At 39.7% G+C, this 15,317-nt stretch overlaps 1 protein-coding gene across 1 annotated transcript in view; it reads right to left on the bottom strand.

The window, feature by feature from the left end:
- The window catches only part of tll1 (tolloid-like 1), a 100,855-nt gene that overhangs the window by 76,804 nt on the left and 8,734 nt on the right, over positions 1 to 15,317 (bottom strand). The window contains exon 2 of the mRNA XM_061912758.1: positions 12,004 to 12,366. Within this exon, the coding sequence (XP_061768742.1) occupies positions 12,004 to 12,172 (169 nt within the window). The 5' untranslated portion in view covers positions 12,173 to 12,366. The remainder of the gene's footprint in view (positions 1 to 12,003; positions 12,367 to 15,317) is intronic.

Below are 15,317 nucleotides of genomic sequence, written 5' to 3'. Positions count from 1 at the left end.
TGGGTAGTTGTTCTGTTGTGTTGATGTTGTGTTACAGTGCGGATGTTCTCCCGAAATGTGTTTGTCATTCTTGTTTGGTGTGGGTTCACAGTGTGGTGCATATTTGTAACAGTGTTAAAGTTGTTTATAAGGCCACCCTCAGTGTGACCTGTATGACTGTTGACCAAGTATGCCTTGCATTCACTTGTGTGTGTGTGTAGAATCCGCATATATTACGCTGATTGTATGGCGGAAAAGCGGACATGACAACAGGTTGTAGAGGACGCTAAAAGCAGTACCTTTAAGGCACGCCGCCGATATTGTTGTCCAAGTGGAAATCGGGAGAAATTCGGGAGAATGGTTGTCCCGGTAGATTTTCGGGGGGTGGTACTGAAATTCGGGAGTCTCCTGGGAAAATCGTGAGGGTTGGCAAGTATTAGAATTAGCGGTGAATGCACCGCCGCTGTATAATACCGGCGGGCCAGCTCTAATGTTAATTTAATATTGTCTCAAGGGCCAAAATATATTACATGGCAGGCCAAATTTCTCACATGCATTGCTACATGTACAGCATGTGTTAGTACATATAATGCACATAGTGCATACACTGTATTTGTGCATATAACATGCATTGCTTCATATAATGCATGTGTTAATACATATAGTGCACATATTAGTCCATGCGGTGTATGTATTTGTGCATATATCACATGCATTGCCACATATTTTGCATGTGTTAGTTCGATACATATAGTGTATGAATTAATGCATATACTGCATGTGTTAGTACATATACTGCATGTATATGTATATGCAGTGCATACACTGAATGTATTGGTGCATATATCACATGCATTGCTTCATATACTGCATGTTTTATTACAATACATATACTCTATGTATTATTAGCACAAATACATACCGTGTATGCACTATCACATGTATTGTTTCATATACTGCATGTATTATTACAGTACATATACTGCAATGATATAGTGCAGTGGTTCTCAAATGGGGGTAAGCGTACCCCTGGGGGTACTTGAAGGTCTGTCAAGGGGTACGTGAGATTTTAAAAAAATATTATAAAAAAATAGCAACAATTCAAAAATCCTTTTTCAAATATATTTATTGAATAATACTTCAACAAAATTTGAATGTAAGTTCATAAACTGTGAAAAGAAATGCAAAAATGCAATATTCAGTGTTGACAGCTAGATTTTTTTGTGGACATGTTCCATAAGTATTGATGTTAATCAATCAATCAATCAATGTTTATTTATATAGCCCTAAATCACAAATGACTCAAAGGACTGTACAAACCATTACGACTACAACATCCTCGGAAGAACCCACAAAAGGGCAAGGAAAACTCACACCCAGTGGGCAGGGAGAATTCACATCCAGTGGGACGCCAGTGACAATGCTGACTATGAGAAACCTTGGAGAGGACCTCAGATGGGGGGTTGCATTGTTAAAGATTTCTTTCTTTGTGAAGAAATGTTTAGAATTAACTTCATGAACCCAAATGGATCTCTATTACAATCCCCAAAGAGGGCACTTTAAGTTGATGATTACTTCTATGTGTAGAAATCATTATTTATAAATGAATCACTTGTTTATTTTTCAACAAGTTTTTAGTTATTTTTAAAACTTTTTATCCATATTGTTCAAGAAAGACCACTACAAATGAGCAATATTTTGCACTGTTATACAATTTAAAAAATCAGAAACTGATGACATAGTTCTGTATTTTACTTCTTTATCTCTTTCTTTCAACCAAAAATGCTTTGCTCTGATTAGGGGGTACTTGAATTAAACAAATGGTCAGAGGGGGTACATCACTTTAAAAAAGGTTGAGAACCACTGGTATAGTGCATACATTGTATGTATTTGTGCATCAATCACATGCAATTGTTCATACACTGCATGTATACTGCATGCATTAGTGAATACACTGTATGTGTGTATGCATGTATCAAATGCATTGCTTCATATACTGCGTGTATTATTACAGTATATACTGCATGCATTAGAGCATACACAGTATGTATTTGTGCTAATATCACATGTAATGCTTTGTATACTACATGTATTATTACAGTACATATACTGCAATGGTATAGTGCCGTGGTCCCCAACCACCGGGCTCGATTGGTACCGGGCCGCAGAATAATTTTTTATTAATTTTGTTTTTTATTTTTTATTAAATTTTTGTTGTTTTTGTTTTTGTTTTTTTTGTTTTATTAAATCAACATAAAAAACACAAGATACACTTACAATTAGTGCACCAATCCCTTTTTCATGACAAAAACCTCCCTTTTTCATGACAAAGAAAAAAAGTCCATCGCGTTACCTACTGTATAGTGCATGCGTTACTACAAATACTGCATGCATTAGTACGTATACTGCATGTATTAGTACATATATTGCATGTATTAGTGCATACAGTGTATGTATTTGTGCATATATCACATGCATTGCCACAGGATATACTGCCTGCTTTAGTGCAGGGATTCTCAAACTGTGGTACATATACTACCAGTGGGACACGGGCTCCATCTAGTGGTACGCCAAAATATGAATTGATTGAAATACACTATAAATCAACACAATATTACTGTTCAAACTGTGTGTAACATTACAGTGTCCAAATATAATAAATATACTTCTTAAATAAAACCTATTCCTTGTTTTTAATGAATTATTTGGCCTACTATGCAACTCCATTTTACGGTTGGTCATTAGAGAGCCTTGTTTTTTCTGGTATTAGGCAAAAAAAAAAAGTTTGAGAATTACTGTATTAGTACATAAACTGCACGTGTTACTGCATACAAATATCCCATTTATGGACCATAAATTGTAGGTATTGATACATACTTAACTTTAAGTAGTACAAGTACTTTATTGATTTGTATATATACAATATGTAGTGGTAAATTTACTGGATTATTGGTACATGTACTGGATATGCAGGTACAAATGTACAGAATGCATTTATTTGCAGTAAATATACTACATGGATTAGTGCATATACAGTATGCATATTGTATAGTACAAACTGAGTACCTGCATTTGTCCACTTACTGTATGTATTGGTCCATTCACTACATCAATTGGTACATATACTTGGTACATAAACAGTATGCATTGATATACATACATATATTTATGTACTGTATATATACTACATAAACTAGTACATACACTTTATGTATTGGTATATATAGAGTATGAATGTAGTGGTAAAGTTACTGGATCATTTGTATGTATCTTGAATATATTGGTACTGTACTTATACAGCATGTTTTATTTGGTGAAAAGTCTGCATGAACTACAACACATACTGCATGGATAGGAACATATAGTGCATGTATGATTATCAATAGAAGGTCCATACCCTGCTTTAAATAGTACAAATACTTCACGTATTGATGAATATACTGTAAATAAAGGTAGATTTGCTGTATCATTGGTACATATATTGGACATATTCTTAGATTTACCTCAAAATTTGGTATATACACTGTACTGAATGAAATGGTACAGAATGACAATGTATTAGTACATATAGTGCATGTATTGGTCCATATGCCTCACACATGTTCACTTAAACTGCATATATTGGTACATACGGTATACATTTATGAAAATAGACTATGTATTGTGCATGAATAGTATGTATTGGTAAGTATTGGTTAGTATATTGTATGAACTGGTACCAATACAGCTTGGTACATACACGATATGTGGTGGAACATAATACTGTGTGCATGGGTATTTTGTAAGGGGGTAACGGTACGTGTATTTGTTTTGAACCGTTTCGGTTCGGTTCGGAGGTGTACCGAACGAGTTTCCACACGGACATATTAGGTAGCGCACCACAAGTTGTGTAAACAATGCAGAGCGAGGCACAACACACGGCAGGCTGGCAGCGACTGGGCTAGGACAACATGCAAAAGCCAGAGCTGGAAGACCCTCCTGCCTCGTCAACATCTCCCGTTTGGGAACACTTCGGCTTCGCGGTGCGATACAACAATGGAGGAAGGAGGTTTGCCGACATTGTTCAGAAGCAGTAGGGTATGCTTCTGCCAACACGTCAAACATGCTAACCCCTTTAAAGCGGCACCACCCCCAAGTCAACCTTGCTTTAAGGAAGAGAAAGAGGAGCGTGGTGCAGACACCGCATTCAAGCAGCCTCTCCTCGGCCAGCAAGGCAGGGATAAAGCAATAACAAATGTTTTTATAGCAGCACATTTAAGACCATCCATCCATCTATTTTACTACCGCTCGTCCCGTTCGGGGTCGCGGGGGGTTGCTGTATTGCATTAAAACTAGATTTTGACCCACTTCTACGGTGGAAAAACAATCAGCCCATATGTCCTCTTACTACCAAGTTAGCCAGGCTGGGGGGGAAGAAAAGTTAATCTGAGGCCGAGTTGACTTGAAACTGTTTAATGTTGCACTTTTTATATGTAGAAGAAAAGTTTTGTCATTTTACTTCATCTGAGCAACAACTGGAGGCAGTTTAATGTTGACTAACGTGGACCCCGTCTTAAACAAGTTAAAAAAACTTATTGGGGTGTTAGCATTTAGTGGTCAATTGTAAGGCAATATACTGTACTGTGCAATCTACTAATAAAAGTCTCAATCAATCAATCAATCAATCAATCAATCAATCAATCAAAAAAAGCACTTTATATGTAGAAAGGTTTTGTTAAAAAGCCCTTCCAAGCCTTATCTTTTTTAGTTTTTATTTTATATATGTTGACCACATTAACCCTGGCAATGGATCCCGTGTGTATATGAATGTTATGCAATTGTTTACAAATTTGGTAAATAAATAACCAAAAAATTTATATTTTGTTGTTTTCTTGCTGTACCGAAAATGAACTGAACCGTGACCTCTAAACCGAGGTACGTACCGAACCAAAATTTTTGTGTACCGTTTTACCCCTAGTATTAGGTATACATACTGTACAATATTTTTACTGTACATATATAGCCTGTGTTAGCAGAAATTCTGCATGTATTTGTACATCTAGTAGAGGCCTTGCTTTTAATACCGTATGTGATGGTACCTTATGTATTTATGGGTACATATTCTGCATGTTTTGGTACATCCTGTGCTAAACTCACACTTCCATTGCAGGTGATGGAATGTGCAGAATTCCAAGAATACATTTCCTGGTTGAGTGAAATTGAAAAGCCAAATGAAGTACCGTAATACCTTTTTAACAAATACAACTTGAGGTCAACATTGTGCAGAAAATGTCTCATTTATATATTCAGCCCGGTGCCTTAAAAAGGATGCTTAAAAAAAGCATGCATACGTGCAGAAAGGCAAACATATCAGTATCAATGCAACCTTTATGTACACTCTCTCACTCAAATAAAAACATGGCTTCTGTTTTTTTAACCCTCTCCGTTCATCCACCATATGTAGACTGACTGTCTCCCGGCATTACACACACACACACACGCACGCACACACACACACACACACACACACACACACACACACACACAATCACACACACACACACACACTCACACACACACACACACACACAAGTTGTTATAGTCCCAGGATTGAGCATCCACATGAAGAGTGCGCACAAGCCAGAGGTTGTCAGGTTGTTGCATTCGGGTATGTGAGGAATGTGTGTGTCGCTCAGCTGATGGACGCTCTCGTCAGCGCCGTATTCACAACAAGAAAGACACACGTGCACTTGTGTGTGCGTGAAAACAGTGGAGAGGCTGATCAAACGCCCATGAAACTGAAGCTTTGGGGCACAAGTCATTCTGCCCCATCGGAAATCCACCTAGCAACAATGGGCCATGCAAACATGAGGAAACTTTACAAATGCATTAACACCACTTAATTGGTTCCAAGTCTGACTTTGACGAATGCTTTTTCGATATGTCGGAATTATTTATTACAAATCGAATATTTTCATGAGGCGGGCATTAAAAACAATCTTGTCATGATCCACGTCTTGGATCATGGCATATTCTCGTTTTGGTTCTGTTTATCACATTCTGTCTTGTGTTTGTCTTCCTCAGTTCTTTGTGGCACTTCCTGGTTTGTGTCTGTTGTCCTAGCAACGCACTTGTGTCACCTGCCTTCCGTTTAATCACGCACACCTGCCTCCTGATTTATCGCCTTATTTAAGACCGCCTTTGTTGGACATTCATTCTTGGACTCTTGCTTGCTACACGCAACAGCTGATGCCGCTCTTCCAACATTGTGGTAAATCTATTTTTGTATACTTGTTAGCTTCTATGCTATTTTGTTTGTTTATGTCCCTAGCATCCACGCTAGCGCCCTTTGTTCTTTCTAGCTCCCAAGATCAGGTGTGTGGATCGCGCAGCTGGGCACCATCGTCTAATCTCTTCGCAAGAGGTAAAAGGGAAGCAGCAGAGAACGACGGGCCAGAAGGAGGAGAGAGACGAGAGACACATCAAGCAGCAGCAGCGCATGCAACGAGGAAGAGAGCGAGAGTGAGAGGCAGACGCAAACAACGTGGACGGCTGAAAAGCTACACGGAGGAGCGAGCAGTGAGAGCGACGGAAGCTGAAAAGCAACCCGCAAAATAATTTTCTTATGTGGTAATTAAGTCTACATCTGCGAACAAATGTCCTTCCCTGGTGGTCCTGGGAACCCGCACGAATGCGAGAGTCGTCCACAGTGGGATTTACAATGTTAACTATCAACGATAAAACACTGAATATTAACAACATATGAATGTCACACCCCCTCTCGATCAACATATTTTACAATCAAGCAAAACACTACAAACAAAGTAAAATATGAATGCGAGGGGTAAAAAAAAATACCTACAATCTGATATATCTGATATATCACTAGGCTTCAGAACTTTGTAGTAAAAATCTCCTTCTGCGTCTGTCCCTGACATTCGCATTTCACTCTGGCCACTCTGGAAACACTCTTTGGAAACGTTCCCCACCCACATTGCTTGGTGCCTCGTCTGAGCCGCTGTGACTTGGATTATCATAGCTACTATATCATGCAAAAGCGCAAATTCCAACCATTGAAATACTTTGTATAGTTCAACACTTAACGGTCATTTGAAAACATCATTGCACATGCGCGGCTTTGGTTTCCATCTTAAATATCTAAAGAAATGATTTGGGAATGTCCGGCAGGCCAGATAGAAAATCTTAACCTGTGCATGTGGCCTCGGGCCTTAATTTACCCAGGACCGATCCATCCTAACCTCCCTCGGACAAGCCATTGATTCCAAGTTCCACCTCCAGAATGATTTTCTCGTCACATAAAGTAACACTCTTGCTGCTTGTTGTCCCTCTGAGGTTACCTTCAAGTCCCGTAGCCGCCCCACTTAACGTCTCCAGCTGTCTTTTAGCACGTTGCCGCCCCTCATCTTTGCATTTTATTGACGTTACTGCGCTCGCAAAGTGGGATTATATTACCCCGACTTGGGAATTTGTGCAAAACTTTGGTTTTATCACAGCCATTGCTTGATCATTTCACATGTTGTTAGTACAGCACAATGGGCAAAAGTATTGGGACGCCTGACTATTTATTTTACAGGAGGCGAAAAGGTTATTTTTTCCTCATTTATGATGTAAATACAGTACACACACACACGGAATATGGAGAGGCTTTGTGATGTCCCAGAGCCTGTCATTAAAAGTGTGTGAGAGCATCCCCACATGATTTGGTGGTGTACAGTCCAGATGTTTCTCATCTGTCTTGATGGTTGATTTAACATCATGACACACAGACACACACACACACACACACACACAGACAGACACATGCACACACACACACGCTCACACAAAATAATAGGCTATGGTGGAGCTTCTTTATATTCCTCCTTACACAACATCATTTTTGCTGTGTTGCATTAGAGGGGATGCTTTTATGCAGCAAAACACAAACAATATATGAAATTGTGCCTGTAGTACATTTGCAAACACTTTTTAAGACATTCCAAGATGAAATCAGATTAATGAAATGCAAAACACATTTTAAACTGCAACAGTAGGCAGTTTAAACAGGCCATTGAAATATTTTCTAAGTACTTTCACTCATGATTTTCATCATTTTTGCACTACTGTAATTAACACTTGTTCATCAAAACATAAACAGGTGCGTTATTTGGTATCGCTTGTCACTTTAAAAAGGGATGTGTACAGTATGCATACATTATAATAGATGCTTGTGGACTTAATAATGGATTTTTGCCACTTTTCGAGTGCTTTACAGCAGTGATAAATGCTTATTTATACAAAAATGTCACTATGTGACAAGAAATGGGATGCTATGTGCTATATAAGTGTTTTCAAACCACCGTGCCGCGCCGTGAGATACAGTCTGGTGTGCCGTGGTAGATTATGTAATTTCACTTTATTGGGTTAAAAATATATTTTGTAAACCAGTAGTTATAATCCGTAAATGTGCCGTTATTGAGTGTCTTTGCTGTCTAGAGCTCGGCTGAGTAACCGTGTAATACTCTTCCATATCAGTAGGTGGCAGCAGGTAGCTAATTGCTTTGTTGATGTCTGAAACATGGTTTGTTATGATCACAATATGCGAGAGGCAGCGTGTAGGTAAAAAGGTATCCAACACTTAAACCAAAAATAAATAAAAGGAGACTCCCGTGAAGAAAAGGTATTGAAGCTTAGGAAAAAGAAACTAAAACTGAACTGGCTGCAAAGTAAACAAAAACAGAATGCTGGACGACAGCAAAGACTTACAGCGTGTGGAGCGGACGACGTCCACAAAGTACATCCGTACATGACATGGCAAGCAACAATGTCCATACAAAGAAGGATAGCGTCCGCACTACTTAAATAGTCTTGATTGCGAAAACAAAGCAGGCGCGGGGAATAGCGTTCAAGGAAGACATGAAAATGCTGAAGGAAAACACCAACAGAAGAGGAAAAGCCACCAAAATAGGAGCGCAAGACAGGAACTAAAACACTACCCACAGGAAAACAGCTAAAAACTCAAAATAAGTCACGGCATGATGTGACAGGTGGTGACAGTACACCTACTTTGAGGCAAGAGCTATAGTGACGCATGCTTGGTTACGGTTTTAATTAATATTCAACAATTGTCAGAAAGACTTTTTGTTGTCAATATCGGCTACTGAACTTAATTTTTCAATGATTTCTGCTGGTGGTGTGCCTCTGGATTTTTTTCACAAAAAAAATTTGCTTTGGCTCAGAAAAGGTTGAAAAACACTGCTATACAAACACACATTAGAGAATCAATATAAATAAATGAAAGAAAAGGTGCCTTTTAAGCATTTTTGAGGTGGCCGGAAACCATAATTGAATGACAGTGACCTTCGATCCCTCAGACGACACTGTATCAAAAACCGACATCAATCTCTAAAGGGTATCACCAGGAACACTTCAGAAAACCACTGTCACTAAATACAGTTGCTCGCTACATCTGTAAGTGCAAGTTAAAGCTCTACTATGCAAAGCGAAAGCCATTTATCAACAACATCCAGAAACGCCGCCGGCTTCTCTGGGCCCGAGATCATCTAAGATGGACTGATGCAAATTGGAAAAGTGTTCTGTGGTCTGAGGAGTCCACATTTCAAATAGTTTTTGGAAATATTCGACATCGTGTCGGGGGAAGCAAACCATCCAGACCGTTATCGACGCAAAGTTCAAAAGCCAACATCTGTGATGGTATGGGGGTGCATTAGTGCCCAAGGCATGGGTAACTTACACATCTGTGAAGGCATCAATAATGCTGAAAGGTACATACAGGTTTTGGAACAACATATGCTGCCATCTAAGCGCCGTCTTTTGCATGGACGCCCCTGCTTATTTCAGCAAGACAATGACAAGCCACTTTCAGCATGTGTTACAACAGCGTAGCTTCGTAAAAAAAAAGAGTGCAGGTACTTTCCTGGCCCGCCTGCAGTCCAGACCTGTCTCCCATCGAAAATGTGTGGCACATTATGAAGCATAAAATACGACAGCGGAAACCCCGTACTGTTGAACGACTGAAGTTCTACATAAAACAAAAATGGGAAAGGATTCCACTTTCAAAGCTTCAACAATTAATTTCCTCAGTTCCCAAATGTTTATTGAATGTTGTTAAAAGAAAAGGTGGTGTAACACAGTGGTGAACATGCCCTTTCCCAACTACTTTGGCATGTGTTGCAGCCATGAAAATCTAAGTTGATTATTATTTGCCAAAAAAAAAAAGTTTATGAGTTTGAACATCAAATATCTTGTCTTTGTGGTGCATTCAATTTAATCTGGGTTGAAAAGGATTTGCAAATCATTGTATTTCGTTTATATTTACATCTAACACAATTTCCCAACTCATATGGAAACGGGGTTTGTAAATTAAATGAAGGCAAATGTATTTTTTATGCACAATCTTTGCCGAATTCAAGCACTTTGAAGGTGGATTTCTATGCCCATTGAGCTGTGACATGGGGACGGTGTGGCGCGGTTGGAATAGTAGTGATGCCAGCTACTTGAGAGTTCCTGGTTCAATTCCCGGCCTCTACCGTCATAGTCACGTCCGTTCTGTCCTTGAGCAAGACACTTCACCCTTGCTCCTGATGGGTTGTGGTTACCCTTGCATGGTAGCTCCTGCCATCAGTGTGTGTGTGAATGGGTGAATGTGGAAATAGTCTTTTAGAGCGCTTTGAGTACCTTGAAGGTAGAAAAGCCCCATACATTTACCATGAAAGTCATTTGTAATATTGCCACAGGTGCAAATGTGTTGTTAAAGGACAATGTAGTGAGCTATTACGGAAACATACGTTTTTGCTGCAGCAATCAAAAAGAGACTTTATGTCTCAAGGACGCTTTATGCACAATTCAAGTACTATTAATGCGCATTTTTAAGCTTTGCAGCACCTTGCAGCTGTGATCAATAGATTTTAATCCCAATGCACGAAGGGTGCAAAAGTACTAGTTCACTTGGTGGCATTATAAGGGTTTGCTTATGCTAATAACGAACAGAAATGTGCTTATGTAAGCTTTAAATACAAAATTAGGTGCATTTACAGCACACTTTAAAAACAAGCCAGGCACTTTCAGTGCGCATTTGCGCAGCTGTGATAAATACATTTAACAAATATGCGCAAAAGTGTTTTTTGGATTGTAATATTTATGGCAGTGGTTCTCAAATGGGGGTACGCGTACCCCTGGGGGTACTTGAAGGTATGCCAAGGGGTACGTGAGATTTTTTTTTAAATATTCTAAAAATAGCAACAATTCAAAAATCCTTTATAAATATATTTATTGAATAATACTTCAACAAAATATGAATGTAAGTTCATAAACTGTGAAAAGAAATGCAACAATGCAATATTCAGTGTTGACAGCTAGATTTTTTTGTGGACATGTTCCATAAATATTGATGTTAAAGATTTATTTTTTGTGAAGAAAAGTTTAGATGGATCTCTATTACAATCCCCAAAGAGGGCACTTTAAGTTGATGATTACTTCTATGTGTAGAAATCTTTATCTATAATTGAATCACTTGTTTATTTTTTAGTTATTTTTATATGGTTTTCCCCAAACAGTTCACGAAAGACCACTACAAATGAGCAATATTTTTACATTGTTATACAATTGAATACATCAGAAACTGATGACATAGTGCTGTATTTTACTTCTTTATCGCTTTTTTTTTTTCCAACCAAAAATGCTTTGCTCTGATTAGGGGGTACTTGTATTAAAAAATGTTCACAGGGGGTACATCACTCAAAAAAGATTGAGAACCACTGATTTATGGGATTAAATTAAAACACTGCGTTCGCATGGTAGTGAGAGAAAACTTTGTGTTTGGAATAAAATGTGTTTAAAATTGCCTTTTTTAGGCGGTGGAAGCAAGGCGCAAAAGGTGAAAGTGCACACTGGTGGAAGGTGGCATCCTTGCACGCACGCACGCGCACGCACACGCACGCACGCACGCACACGTACAGGGCAAAAAGTGCAAGATAAAAAAGATTTTTTTTTTTTTTTTTTTTTTTTTTTGTGAAGTGGACTCACCAGCTTTACAAGGGTCCTTGTAGTCGATGGTGTCCGCTCTCTCGTCCTCATAGTAGTCATAGTCCGCATCGTCATAGTCCGCGCTGGAGACCACTTTGCCCCAAAAAGTCCACCCGGCCAGCAGCAGCGTGATCCAGCGCATCTTGGCGGACAAAGTCCTGCGGTCCATGTGAGAAATAGTATGCCGCTTGCCTGTCCGCTCCTCCTGATTGTCTCTAGGACGTGTTCTCCGGTAAAACCGACTCGTTGTCGCTGACGGTGGTGAAGGCTGTCCGTGGGCCGTCCATGATCGGAGGCGATCAGGATGTCCCCGGTGCGTCAGGAAGAAAGTGTCCTTCTGGGGCTCCGCAGGTGAGGCTGCAGCTGTGGAGCACACACACACACGGGGAAGAGGTCCGTGAAGGCAACACGGCCAAGTGTCGGAAACATCCGCTTCAAGACTGTCCTCTCTCTATCTACTGTACGTGTGTGTGTGTGTGTGTGTGTGTGTGTGTGTGTGTGTGTGTGTGTGTGTGTGTGTGTGTGTGTGTGTGTGTGTGTGTGCGTGCGTGTGTGTGTGTGTGTGTGTGTGTGTGTGTGTTACTACTACATCTCTAGCTCCACTTTGTAGTAACAGAGGCAGGACCTGCTGTGTGAAAGGACTGTTGTGCTGAAATGCAATTAATTGGCACAGTCTGACAAGAAGAAGCAATACTAGATTGGGGCCCTAAGCAAAAAAATATATAGATGTATATATATATTTTTTTATTTTTAAATTTGTCCTGTCCAGCCACTCAAATAAACACACAAACACACACGCACACATACAGCACTATTGACCATACTTGCCAACCCTCCCGGATTTTCCGGGAGACTCCCAAAATTCAGCGCCTCTCCCGAAAACGTCCCGGAACAAATTTTCTCCCGAAATTTAGGCGGAGCTGGAGGCCACGCCCCCTCCAGCTCAATGCGGACCTGAGTGAGGACAGCCTGTTTTCACGTCCGCGTAACTGTAGAATGATAGAGGGCGACTTCTTGGTTTCTTATGTGGGTTTATTGTTAGGCAGTTTCATTAACGTCCTCCCAACGCGGTTGCAACACACAACAACAGCAGTCACGTTTTCGTCTACCGTAAAGCAGTTTGTCTGCCGTAAACAGCAATGTTGTGACACTCTTAAACAGGACAATACTCCCATCTACTGTACATGCATATGGTTAGAAAATAGTGACAGAGAATAGAACAAGGATGGACAATTCAACCCTTGACTCAACAATGACTCAGGAGTGTTATGTGTGTGTATATGTATAAATAAATGAACACTGAAATTTAAGTATATATATATATATATATATATATATATATATATATATATATATAATAATATGTATATATTTATTTTATTGTAGCTATAAATATACTCCTCCCCTCTTAACCACACCCCTACCTATGCCCCGGCCCCAACCACACACCCCTCCCCACCGCCGACCACCCAAAATCGGAGGTCTCAAGGTTGGCAAGTATGCTATTGACAATTAAAAAAAAGCAAAAACAAAACATTGGCATGACACTGGGGATTTGAGGTAAAACACCACCTTTGAGGTGTACACACTGGGGAATAGCTACAAGTAAAACCATTTAAAAAAAGTACTATATACACACTATACAGTATATACACAAAACCAGTGAAGTTGGCAGGTGATGTAAACGTAAATAAAAACAGAATACAATGATTTGCAAATCCTTTTTAACTTATATTCAATTGAATGGATTGCAAAGACAAGATATTTAATGTTCGAACTGAGAATCTATTTTTTTTTTTTTTTTTTTTTGCAAATAATCATGAAGTTATAATTTAGTGGCAGAAACACATTTCAAAAAAGTTGGCAGTGGGGGATTTTTACCACTGTGTTACATGGCCTTTCCATTCAACAACACTCAGTAAACGTTTGGGAACTGAGAATAACACATTTTGAAGCTTTTCAGGTGGAATTATTTCCTATTCTTGCTTGATGTACAGCTTAAGTTGTTCAACAGTCCGGGGTCTGTGTTGTCATATTTTAGGGGTATCAATGGGAGACAGGTCTGGACTACAGGCAGGCCAGTCTAGTACCCGCACTCTTTTACTATGAATCCACGCTGTTGTAACACGTGGCTTGGCATTGTCTCGCTGAAATAAGCAGGGGCGTCCATGATAACGTTGCTTGGATGACAACATATGTTGCTCCAAAACCTGTATGTACATTTCAGCATTAATGGTGCCTTCACAGATGTGTAAGTTACCCATGCTTTGGGCACTAATACACCCCCATACCATCATAGATGTTGGCTTTTGAACTTTGCGCCTATAACAATCCGGATAGGTATTTTCCTCTTTGGTGCGGGGGGACACGACGTCCACAGTTTCCAAAAACAATTTGAAGTGTGGACTCGTCAGACCACAGAACACTTTTCCACTTTGCATCAGTCCATCCTAAATGAAGCCAGCAGCGTTTCTGGGTGTTGTTGATAAATGGCTTTTGCTTTGCATAGTAAGGTTTTAACTTGCATATGGAGTGACAAACTGTGGTTACTGACAGTGGTTTTCTGAAGTGTTTCTGAGCCCACATGTTGATATCCTTTAAATACTGATGTTGTTTCTTTGATACAGCACCGCCTGAGGGATTGAAGGTCTGTAATATCATCGGTTACGTGCAGTGATTTATCCAGATTCTCCGAATCTTTTGATGATATTACGGACCGTAGATGGTAGCTGGTGCAACCCGAAATGGGACAAGCGGTAGAAAATGGAAAGATGGATGTATTCTGTTTTTATTTATGATTTACACAATGTGCCAACTTCACAAATTTTGGGTTTTGTAGTTACACCAAAAATTGTTCAGCATATAACCAACACAAACCTGAACACAAATGATTGAGACTGGTTTGGGGGGGTTTTGTCAAGGTTGGAAGGGGGTGTGGGGGAGGTCAGGACTATCGAAAAGTTAACGTTAAGGACACAAAAACTATAATAGTTTGACAAAAACATTTTTTGCAGAACAAACAAGCACAAATGATTGAGACACGTTTTGGGAGATTTGAACAAAGTTGGGAGGTCCACTTCACACAGGTTGTGCGTGGGGGTCCCGCCATCAGTGGGGACCCCATTTTAGCTCATGTAAAATGTCAATGAATGAATGACAGCTTTAACACAAACATATTCCTAGCTCCTCCCTGCTCCACCACTGATATTATAATAAGAAATGTCCCCAGAAAAAGGTACGGTAACGGGGTGTACCAGGACCGGCTTCGAATCAGCGACAGGTGAGTATATGGCCCACCTGGGCGTAGTCATCTA

The sequence above is a fragment of the Nerophis ophidion genome, linkage group LG01 (assembly GCF_033978795.1).
Source record: "Nerophis ophidion isolate RoL-2023_Sa linkage group LG01, RoL_Noph_v1.0, whole genome shotgun sequence".
Classification (NCBI taxonomy): Eukaryota; Metazoa; Chordata; class Actinopteri; order Syngnathiformes; family Syngnathidae; genus Nerophis; species Nerophis ophidion.
This window is presented reverse-complemented; position numbering and strand designations above follow the sequence as displayed.